The sequence below is a fragment of the Geotrypetes seraphini genome, chromosome 17 (assembly GCF_902459505.1).
Source record: "Geotrypetes seraphini chromosome 17, aGeoSer1.1, whole genome shotgun sequence".
NCBI classification, from domain to species: domain Eukaryota; kingdom Metazoa; phylum Chordata; class Amphibia; order Gymnophiona; family Dermophiidae; genus Geotrypetes; species Geotrypetes seraphini.
Window position 1 is genome coordinate 2375779 of NC_047100.1, and position 12439 is coordinate 2388217.

General features: G+C 41.4%; 1 protein-coding gene across 1 annotated transcript; it reads left to right on the forward strand.

Moving 5' to 3' along the window:
• The first annotated feature begins 1644 nt into the window (after positions 1-1644).
• On the forward strand, positions 1645-8041 carry RHO (rhodopsin). Its single transcript, XM_033926499.1, has 5 exons — positions 1645-2005; positions 2412-2580; positions 5243-5408; positions 5495-5734; positions 7913-8041. The coding sequence occupies exons 1-5, from the start codon at positions 1645-1647 to the stop codon at positions 8039-8041; spliced, it is 1065 nt and encodes a 354-aa protein (XP_033782390.1).
• The last annotated feature ends 4398 nt before the right edge of the window (positions 8042-12439 follow it).

Here is a 12439-nt window from a genome sequence, read left to right on the forward strand (position 1 = left end):
TTTCTCAGAATTGATTTACTTTCTACAATCTTCAGCACACAAGGAACATTTGCAAGAGACATTGATACCTTGCAGTTTTCACAGCATAGCAGCCAGTGTTGCTTAAGATCCGTTTCAATTCATTGCCATTTTACCTCTGTTTATTACTCCAAAGTATAATTTTTATTTTCCGTAGAGCTAAACTGGGTGTACCAGGTCCAGTGAGGAAGCATGTATTCATTGTTATATTAAACTGTTTTTGAAAGGTCATAATTTATATTAATTCATAGTAAAATTAGTTGGATGAGCCAGCAGGGAAGTCTTTGCAGTTTTGCCACATAGCAGAAAACAAGATTAACATAACACTGTAACATAGTAGATGACGACAGATAAAGACCCGAATGGTCCATCCAGTCTGCCCAACCTGATTCAATTTAAATTTTTTCTTCTTAGCTATTTCTGGGCAAGAATCCAAAGCTCTACCTGGTACTGTGCTTGGGTTCCAACTGCCAAAATCTCTGTCAAAACCTACTCCAGCCCATCTACACTCTTCCAGACATTGAAGCCCTCTCCAGTCCATCCTCCCCCCAAAAGGCCATATATGCAAAAATCTTCACATGCTGTGGTGCTTGTAGCATTATTGATGTAAGAAATCAGCACCTAACACAGCATGTGAAGATTTTTGCAACAGGTTTTTTGATAGTAAGATAGATAACATTCACAAATTATTTAAAAGGGAGAGAGAGGAGCATAAATGTCAAAGAAAGGAGCACAGGATGTGGACCTGAAATGATATCTAGATCATAGGAGCTGCTATGGTCTGAGTTCTGGAAATTTATGCTACGCTTATCACCCATAAATATATTTAGATGTTTAATGAGATCTTTTTATCATTTCAACACACAAAACAGAGTTTAATCATTGAGGTGATGTAACATATATTTAATCCATTCTTATATTTGAAATACTGTAATTGCAATATAAAATTTCTTTGATCACCCCTTTTGCTTAAAAAGCACTCTTTGGGTTTTGGGCAGATACTAGATTGGCCACTATGAGAACCGTCTTCTGGGCTTGATGGACCATTGGTCTGACCCAGGAAGGCTAGTCTTATGTTCTAATTTAGCCACCCACTTAGTTATCCCATTGCTTTTGTCTTGCCCCTTTCTTTCATTGCATTGTGTTGACATTATGAGCATCATATTTTTGTTGTATGAATGTTCTACTGTGCTGCCTATTAACACATATTCATGAGTATTCTGCAAACAGTGCGGCCCTCGAGAATCGAGGTTGGACAACCCTGTTCTAGAACTTAGTAAAAATATTTGGGCTCAATTCCTTTAATTTGACTTCTAGATCCTGGACCTTAACTCATTGTTAAAGCTGAATCTGTAACTGATTAAACGAAGTCCAACACCTTCTGGTAATCTTCTTGCTATGTAGAAACAGGTGTAATGTTAATACCATTCTGAGCCCCTTATTAGCATTTGTTTTCCAGCTTGGATAATGACATTAATAGTGTCCTAAATCTTCCTATGCTGACATGAATGTTTGAAGCTTATCTCAGGTGGCACTTTATAAAGACAGTAGGGTTAGCTGCAACAACCCTCCACTCAAGAGTAACGAGAAGTGAACCTAAGGAAGAGGTCTTAGAGGGGTGGAACCATGAATGGAACGGAGGGCCCAAATTTCTATGTTCCCATGTCAAATAAGACTGGGATAGTGAGAAGCCCATTTGAATACCCTCAGTACTACCTGGCTGAACCCTGGAAGTTTTCTGCTCTTGCGGCTTACATGTTTCTGTTGATTCTTCTTGGTTTCCCCATCAATTTCTTAACCCTGTATGTCACCATCCAGCACAAAAAACTCAGGACACCCTTAAACTACATCCTGTTGAACTTGGCCTTTGCTAATCACTTCATGGTCTTCGGGGGTTTCACTGTGACAATGTATACATCGATGAATGGGTATTTTGTCTTCGGAACCATTGGCTGCAATATTGAAGGTTTCTTTGCTACACTTGGGGGTAAGTATCTTCATTTTCCAGTGTTCCACATTCCTGTAGATACCAATTATAATAATTCAAGGATTCTTTAAGAAGATGTTGATTCTTACTGGAAAAGCTGATTGGAAATTGATGGGCAACCAGAGACCAATGATGGTGCCATTCTCTTATTAACTGCTGTTTCTGACCATCTAGTTCCTTTGAACAACAGCTTGGTGCGTAGGCTACTGAGACACGAGAAATCCTGACTCGCCCATGTTAGAACTGAAAACAGATGTATTTTACTAAAAAATGTTGTTGGACCACTGTTCACTTGAACTTTATGTCATTCAAATGTTTCTTGGCCAGCTTTAATCTGTGAAACAACTTGAATTAATTCTAATAGTTAGGTTCAATTCATGCTTATGTTCTGTCTTGCATTTAACAGGTGAAATTGCTCTTTGGTCCCTGGTGGTCTTGGCCATTGAAAGATACATGGTAGTCTGCAAACCCATGAGCAACTTCCGATTTGGAGAGAATCATGCCATCATGGGGGTCTTGTTTACCTGGATTATGGCCCTGGCATGCGCTGCTCCACCGCTCTTTGGATGGTCCAGGTATGCCTGGGAGTATTTTGGCAACATTTCTTTCTTTTTAAATCTTTATTCATTTTCAAACTTACAATAAGTATGACAATATATTCAAACAAATTAATAATAAATATATTACTTAATAATCATCAATGATACAAATGATATGCTCTTATCTCCCACCCTTTCTTATCATATAATCAAATACCTTGTACAACTGGTAATAATAAATTACCCTCCCTCCCCCCCCCCCCTCACAATTGAACTTGTAAATTCAAGGGAAAAAATGTCCTCTAATCAATACAATATTTTGTTAATGGCTCCCACACATCTTGAAATTTCTTAACATACCCTTTCTGTATTGCAATAAATCTTTCCACTTTATATATATATGACATAGAGAATTCCACCAAAAATTATAATTTAGTCTACTGCAGTTCTTCCAATTATAAGTAATTTGTTGAATGGCAACCCCAGTCATTATAAGTAATAATTTCTGACATTCGCCCTCTTCTATTAAACTGCACTAGCAATTTTTAGTGTAGTGAGCCGTGCTGAATGGCCTACGCTGTTCCCGCCGCTCATAGAGTTCCTATGAGCGTCGGGAGCAGCGCGGGCCATTCAGCATGGCTCTCTGCGCTACACACTGCCAGCGCAGTTTAATAGAAAAGGGAGATGGTGTTAAGCAAAACAGTCACAGTCGCCCTCATTCGGAATACAAAGAATCTTATAAGAACACAAAGATGATGGATAAGACTAAAAGATACAAGGATCAGGTTTAAGGGAAGGCAAATTTCAAAGGTGAAGCTCTCCAGAAGTGCTTGATGTACTAACACATGTTAATTCAAGTGGAGCAGGGAATGTACCCAGTGAAACGTGGCTAAGATTCTGTGTAATCTTTCATAGCCAGGTGGCGAGAAGGTGCTCCCGGGAGTGTGTTTAGGTCTGAAGAGGGAAATAAAATACATGAAGGCCCAGTTCACATAGATCGTTGAGACAGAATTCAGATGTGCAGGTTGGGGAATGCTCAGTTCGATCAAAGAACGACCAAGATGGTAAAGGGGATGGAACTTCTCTTGTATGGTTAGGGCTCTTCATCTTGGAAAAGAGACGGCTGAGGGGAGATAGGATTGAAGTTTACAAAATGGATCGATGTTTCACTCCGTCAAAAATTACAAAGGCTAGGGGACACTCGATGAAGTTACAGGGAAATACTTTTAAAACCAATAGGAGGAAATATTTTTTCACTCAGAGAATAGTTAAGCTCTGGAACGTGTTGCCAGAGGATGTGGTAAGAGTGGATAACGTAGCTGGTTTTAAGAAAGGTTTGGACAAGTTCCTGGAGGAAAAGTCCATAGTCTCTTATTAAGAAAGACATGGGGGAAGCCACTGCTTGCCCTGGATTGGTAGCATGGAATGTTGCTACTATTTAGGGTTTCCAAACTCTGGCTAATCTTTGAGATTCTGGAGTGTTGCTACTCTTTGGGTTTTGGCCAGGTACTAGGGACCTGGATTGGCCACCGTGAGAACGGGCTACTGGGCTTGATGGACCACTGGTCTGACCCAGTAAGGCTAGTCTTGTTATTACTTTACAAAGGGCTCTACTGATCATGGAGACTTTTGAACAAAAAAAAGAAAAAGGTAAACAGAATTGTAGGAGAGCACATGTAATTGTCAGTATCTACAGCCAGAGCAGACTCTGTACAAGTAAACCCAGGCAGAAAAAGAGCAGTATCACTTTTATAGATAGGGTCTTTACAGAAGAGGCCAGTCTCTACAATGTGCAGGTGTTATTTCATGCTTTTTAATGCGCTTTTTTTTAGTATGTTTAAAAACAGCTGCATGTTATGGAATCTCTTAGAGAGAGAAAGAGATAATGGTTACTGTGGATGGGCAGACTAGATGGGCCATTTGGCCTTTATCTGCCGTCATGTTTCTATGTTTCTAATTAAGGAGACGTGTGAAAGAACAAGTCTTTAGCATTTTGAGTTTGCATTAGACACCACAAAGACCCTGAATCATAAATGGTGATCCCAGATCCTTTGTGCTGTGGAGCTGGTTCAAAGGCATCTTGTACATGGATTCCCACTGTAAAATGGGAAATGCCTGCCAAATCCAAGTCCTCTCGAAATCCCCGAGTCCCACGCAGGAAAAGCACCTTCCTGAAATAGCCCATCAACACATGTAAATGCCCATATTTCCACTCATAGATGCTTCCAAAATGATCTCTATGAACTGCATTTTTCAAAGCAACCTGCACGATTTCTTCTGCACAAAAACAGGTGCAAAGTCTATCCATGGGTAAGTTGCACTTCAGAGCTGTTTTCATAGGGAAAATAACTAACTTTCTCTTTGTAAATGAGACACAATGTGGGTGGATGCAAAGTCCACCCAAAACGACAGTTTGAAAATAGCTTCCATAATGGGATAGGTTCAACTAACCTAAGCAATGGAGGCTGCCAGTGTGGGAACTTTGGGAATTGTACCACAGCCAGGGTACGATCTGCTGTACTTTATTGCTGAAATTATATGAATGCATCCATCCTGGTTTTCAGGATATCCAGAGAAATCGATGCAGATTCATTGACTCCCCAGAGCAGTGCTAACGTCTTCAGATCCAAGCATTTCAGGTCCTTCCTCTCCTTATGCAGGTTTGCTTGAAAGCGCTGTAACGTTTCTTCCCCTGTAGGTTTATCCCAGAGGGGATGCAGTGCTCCTGTGGAGTCGATTATTACACTCTCAAACCTGAAGTGAACAATGAATCCTTCGTTATCTATATGTTTATTGTACACTTTACCATCCCGCTATCCATCATTTTCTTCTGCTATGGACGTCTGGTCTGCACTGTCAAAGAGGTGGGTACAGAGAGATTTGTGGACTACTATTCCAGACCCCTCACAATCAATCGACACCTGCAAAGTCTTGTAATGTCCTTTCGTAGGCTGCAGCTCAGCAACAGGAATCAGCCACCACGCAGAAAGCAGAGAAAGAGGTCACTCGCATGGTTATCATCATGGTCATCGGTTTCCTGATCTGTTGGGTGCCCTATGCCAGTGTGGCTGCCTTCATCTTCACCCACCAAGGAGCTGACTTTGGTCCTGTGTTCATGACACTCCCATCTTTCTTTGCCAAGAGTTCTGCAATTTACAACCCTGTTATCTACATTGTCCTAAACAAACAGGTGAGTGGTGCATTTCTTTTCTGGGAGATGGGTCCAGCTTCTTACTTCTCTCTTCTAAACTTCAAACGTACGTCACAGATTTCTTTTCTAAAAGTTCTATCCTGCATCATCTACAATTCTGGGTAGCTCACAATTGACATACATAACACTGGCCAACACTCATTTTGGTGCCTCAAATGTTAGACCTGTTTCTGGGTATATTTGACCTGCTGATTCCGAAAATGGCACCAGTTTTCTCCTATCGACTCTAGTTTTTGAGATACAGGACATGTGCCATATACCACACTTCACTCTGCTCGCCCATTAAAAAATCAGGATATTTTAATGTAGTGTTTAGATTAATATCTTTTAAGCATGAAGGAAACATTAAAAATTAAAAGAAAAGGCTACAACATGAAAATCTACTTATTTCATCCCATAAGCACAAGTTATGATACAAACTTTCCGGTCATTCGACACACAAGAAGCTCCTTTTGTAAGACTTCCTAGAGTGGGATCTGCCAGGACAATCCCGCTTAAGATTCCATCATGTGTGCATCCCATCTTCCATTGTTTTTATGCCTTGGTGAAATCTTTCACCTTGCTCTTCGCTTAAGTCGCCAAGGTTCTCTGGAAAGCGATCTAAGTGACTATGCAGATAATGGACATTAGCGCTCATGTTACAGCCAAGCCTGTTGAAAGGAAAGAGCATACATATCCTCTACTAATTGTGGGTAGTTGTCTGCCTTCTGGTTGCCAAGAAAGTTTTTCACAACAAGAACAAATGAAGACCAGGCACGTGATTGAATGTCTTTCATTGATGCTATGAAATGTGGGTCATTTATAAGTTGTCTGATCTGTGGACCCTCGGAAATTCCTGCCTTCAGTTTTTCCATGGTAAGTCCAGGTAACATATGCATTATGTATTCAAAGCCTTTACAAATTGTTTCATCAGGCCTATCTTTACATGTAGTGGTGGCAGTAGGATCCTATCTTGGGCTACCAAAGGTTCATGGATTACATTTTGTCCTCCAACCACCATACAGTATATTCCCTTGGAGGCCAATCTTTTTTGGCCCAATGTTCATCTTCATAACCATATCTACAAAACTAGAGATGATACAATCTATCCAATGCAATTTTCTGAATCAGCACCCCAAATAACCCCAGGATCAAAAAAAACCAAGGCACCAGGAATTTTTTGTTGTTGTTGGCCTGTGCAATATATCATAATTACTGTAACAACATACCATTAAAAGAATAAGATATATCTGCATAAACAGGCCTCAATCAATCTTTCATTGAGCTAAACACATATTTAACCATAAGCCAAAGGCCTTAACCCGTCTCCTGAAAAATAGTAAACATCTCCATTTGTTTAATGTGACCAGATAAAGAGTTCTATAAAAATGGGACCAGCAATCATAAACATCAAACCTCACGCAAATACAGATGGCCCAGAATAGAGAGAAATTAAAATGTTGGACAAAACAAACTAGAAAAGTAGATTGATTAGGTCAGCATTTGTCGAACTCTTGCTGTGGAAATGTCAGCTTTTATTTATATCTTACATTTTATAGCCTGAATTTTGATTTATACTGCATGTTTTGTCCTTAAATGCCAGTCCAAGCTTATCCAGTGCCCTAAGTGAACTTTTGGCTATGCACCACCCCCTCAGGAATGGCTCAAGACCCTTCTACCCCATATAGTCCAGCATCTCCCCTTCCTCTATCTATCTTCCAGTGTCCAGCATCTTCCCTTCCCTTCCCTTCCCTAATCTACCAGTATCTAGCACCTGATCTACCCTACCCTAGACCCTCATGCTCAGCATCTCCCACCATTTCTCTCCTCCTGCTGCTGCTGTGAACCCAATACTGTAGCCTGGGATGGAAGAAGCCACAGTGAAACAGGAAGAGCCAGCCCATAACTGAAGGGCTGCCACGTCTAGCCGCAGCCTCTCTCCCTCTGATGTAGATTCCCTGTTGGAGGGAGTGAAATGAGCAGCGCTAGGTAGATTTTTTTTTTCCCACTCAGTGGCAGGTATAGCCCTGTTTACATGGTTTTATTGCCCAGAAAATGTGGCCTTTACCCTCATCATGTAGTGCTGGTAAACACAGTCTCTCTCTCTTTTGACACCAAATCTGGTATGTGCTAATAGAAGCCATTTTGTATTTCCAACCTTGCTCTCCCTTCTCCTAGTTCCGGAACTGCATGATCACCACACTCTGCTGTGGGAAGAATCCCTTCGGTGATGAGGACACCACTTCAGCCGGCACCTCCAAGACAGAGGCCTCCTCTGTGTCCTCCAGCCAGGTCTCGCCTGCCTAAGGCCAGTTGCTATCTCACTCCCATTTCATTTCTAATTCTCTCAACAGGACAGACCTTTTAAAGGACAAACGCAGTTCGGTTCTAAGTACCCAAAAACAACATTCAAACTTTCCTATATGTGCTATAGCAGAAAGATGGGTGAAATTAATTCTACTTAAATAGATTCCTTTTCAATGTTTTTGATGTCTTTAATTACCATCAGCTTTTCATTTTGAGTAAATGCTGTTTCATACTTTGACAAGTCTGACTAGCCTTCCTGGGTCAGACCAATGGTCCATCAAGCCCAGTAGTCCGTTCTCACGGTGGCCAATCCAGGTCCCTAGTACCTGGCCAAAACCCAAAGTGTAGCAGCACTCCAGAATCTCAAAGATTAGCCAGATTTCGGAAATGGTTTGAAGCTAGATGCAGCTTTACAAGGTCTGATAGAGAAGGAACAGTAACCATGAAACCTATAGTGATTTCTCTTGATAACTCCCAAGTTGTTACATCCTAAATCAAAGCCACTCTAAGGACAGGAGTTTCCTAAATTACTCTTCAGATCAGATGCTGAAGTCATGAATTTCAAGGTCGAATGGAGCGTGGGAGCGTATTCCACATCATCAGATGACGACAGAGTCCAGCCATGTAAAAAATCCCAGCATTTGCTGTAATTTCTCTTGGCCACATCTCAAGCAAGACTATCGACATTTAATAAATCCGGAGGAGCCTAACGAGGTTCAAAGGAAAAGCTGGGCCAGTTTAATCTGTATTGCACTGGGAATCCTAATATTTTTCCAGCTCTGACTAACCTGAGGGGATAAAGTTCAGCTAAAGTGCTGGGTCAGAGAGAAAGCAAATTGGGACATCCAGAGGAGTTGAAGGGTAGTTTTTGGAGCCATCACTACTTTCAGAAAGCGCCCAGTTTTTTTCTGGCTGAATTTTCTTCTTTTTTTCACTTCATTTGGGGATTTTTACTGAACCTCTGAGTTCTCACATACAAGCAGCCCCTATACTTGAAGTACCTGTATGTAAACCGCTTTGAGTGCAGTTGTAAACCTACAAAAAGGCGATATACAAGTCCCAATTCCCCTCTCCCCCCAATGCCAGAAAACATGATCAGAGCTGCCCAGTTACCCAGTGCCAGGAGATAGGCTTTTTGACCAGTGCTGGTTTTGAACTGACATCCCAGAGCAGTGTGGGATTTGTAGACCCCGATTCCACCCATTTAAATCAGTGCTGAAGATCCTATAATGTATCATATGGGGGTTGGCAAAACTCAGGCCTGTCCTAAAATCTGGGTAACTTGGAACTTCTTCATAATACAAGTAAGAACATAACTGGGTCAGACCAATAGTCCATCAAGCCCAGTAGCCCGTTCTCACAGTGGCCAATCCAGGTCACTAGTACCTGGCCAAAACCCAAGGTGTACCAACATTCCATGCTACCAATACAGGGCAAGCAGTGGCTTCCCCCATGTTTTTCTCAATAACAGACTATGGACTTTTCCTCCAATAACTTGTCCAAACCTTTCTTAAAACCAGCTAATGCAGAACTGCCCCGTTACCCAGTGCCAGCAGGAGAGAGGCCTTTTGGCCAGTCCTAGTTATGAACGACAGCCCAGAGCAGTGTGAGATTTATAGTGGCTAATTCTGCCTGCTGAAATCAGTTTACATGTCCCATAAAGTACAACGGTCAGGATGATCAGGAATCCAGGACTGGTCTAAAATACCCATCTTGGAATTTGGTAACTTCCCTGCTGATGCTGGGAAGAAATCAAAGAGACCCTCTGTGACTCAGCCAGCATGTGTGCCCAGTAGATTTAGGACTTGGTTTACCAAGAGTCACAGGGAGGGACGTAAGGTGGGAGTTGAACCCAATTCACCATGGTCAGAATTTTCCCCCTGCTTGAGTACCTGAATAAATCCATGTAAACCGTTCTGAGCTCCCTTGGGAGAATGGTATAGAAAAGTGAATAAATAAATGAATGATCTAGTGGGGCACCCTAGGGAGCAATTGCCACGGGTATCCTTTTCTCCAACAACTGCCCTGACACCAGTGCTGGCCAAAAACAGGAGAGCCAGCAGGAGCCCAAAGCCGTGAAATTCATGATGGTTCATTATATACCGTCACCTTCTGGGAAACAATTCTTTTAGGGCTCCATTTACTAAGCTGTGCTTGCGGTTTTAAGGCACCTCCATTGAGCTGGCGTTAGTTTCTCCGTGTAACGCGTGCTAAAAACGCTACCGCAGCTTAGTAAAAGGAGCCCTTAGTGGTAATAACATTCTTTAGACTGATGCTTAAAGGTCAAATTGCTCCAGGAGCGGATAAGAATATTTGGGAAACGTCAGAGTTAACAGGATATTTCCTATAAAGAGATGAAGATAAAATTTAGACAGAAACGATGTGTTATTTGATGGTTTTTACCGTAGCTCTCCGTTCCTATTTGTATTTCTTGATTCATACCCTGCCTTTCCCAAGGCGCGTCACAATAGGCTACATAAACAAACAGAATCACATACAGTACAACAAATCGAACATGAATAAAACATAACAGTGATCATGGAAAGCCTCCTAAAATTACAAAGAGGCTACTAGCGCCTCGCCTCAATCAAGTCCTATATTTCATCTTACAGAAGAGGAGTTTCTTCAACATTTTCTTAAAACTACTCAAACATGTTTGTTGTCGTAAATATCCCCGAAGCTGATTCCACTCCCGAGGACCCACACATGAAAATATACTAGCTCTAGGCACGGCTAGCCACAGCTGTTTCACTGTTGAAATATGTAGGTCATCGTGAGTCACCGAGCACAACAGGCGCTGTGGTTCGTATGGCAGAATGCTATCTATCAAATGTTTCGGTGCCTTATTGTGTATACAAAGATGCACCATGACCAGTAATTTATAAAGGATTCGATGTTCTAATTTTAACCATTACAAAGATCTATAGCATTCTGTCCCATGATCACTGTTTCTTAATCGAAACAGAGTTCGAACAATCGCGTTCTAGTGCTGATACCCAGAAGCACCAAATCGCAGTAGTCTAAGCATGATAATACCACACTCTGCAAGACAAATATGGCGCAATTTTAAAAATATCTTTTTTACCACTGCACATACATGCCCCCTGAACGTCAGACAAGAATCTAGTAAAACCCCTAAATATTTCACCTCCATGGATATTGCAACAGTAGTGCCTAATAGGTCGATTTTATCAGGGAGAGCATATGTAATTCGCTGACTGTACAGCTATTCTTCATTGTGAACCGCCTAGAAGTCGCAAGATTATGGCGGTATAGAAAAAACAAAATTATTATTTATTATTAATTATTATTATTATTATCCCAATGAGTGAACAAAACATATAACTTTCGTTTTCTGAACAATCAATTTCAATCTGTTACAATTCATCCAACTATTAATTTGTCATCACCCTCTGCAGCCGCTGAGCTGCCTTTACAAACTCCCCATCAATAGGGAGCCTAAGCTGAACATCATCTGCATAAAGCCGTTACGAGACCTGCGCGGACCGCAGCAGTCTACAGAGGGGGATGAGGTCGAGATCAAACAAGACAGCTGACAGGGCTGAGCCCTGCAGAACACCCATCGTAACTTTCCGCTGCTGGGACAATACACCATCCACTAAAACCTCTCGCTGCCTATTCCACAAGAAGTCAGAAAACCAGCTTAAAACTACTCCAATTCCACAACCTTTCAGTCTGTCAAGTAAAATAACATGATCTAACGTATCAAACACTGCCGATACATCAAGAAATATTGCCAGATACTCTTTCTCATCACTCTGCAGTTTTTCCATAGTTGTCAAAATATTGGAATAATATTTCAGTATGAGCACTGAGAAGAAATATTTTGATTTCTGTTATTTTTCAGAATTCTGTACACTGTTGTAACTTACGGCCTCTTTTACAAAGCCGCGCGGGAACAGCCACGAAGCCCTTTAATTCTCAATGGGCTTCAGGTCTGTTAGCGCAGAGCAGCCGCTAGCACGGCTTTGTAAAAGAGGCCGTTAATATCTGGGTATAAAAATCCAGTCATGTACCATGTTTGTATGTATATGTTAAAACTGAAGGAGATTTATACTCCTCCCATTTCATAAAGTCAGGAACTCCCCACCACTGTTTTACCTTTTTATTCAGACTTCCTCATCATAACCTAATAAAGAAATGTGACATTATGGAGTAATTGGGTCATTCATTACCTCTTCAGCACCAAACTTACAACCATTCCCTCATCTGTCCTCCTGTTTTCAGCTCAGCAGTAGTAGACTATAGCAGTGGTCCCCAACCCTGTCCTGGAGGACCATGGGCCAGTCAGGTTTTCAGGATAAGCCTAGTGAAGATGCTTGGGGTAGATTTGCACACCTGTCACCTTCATAATATACAAATCTCTCTCATGCATAT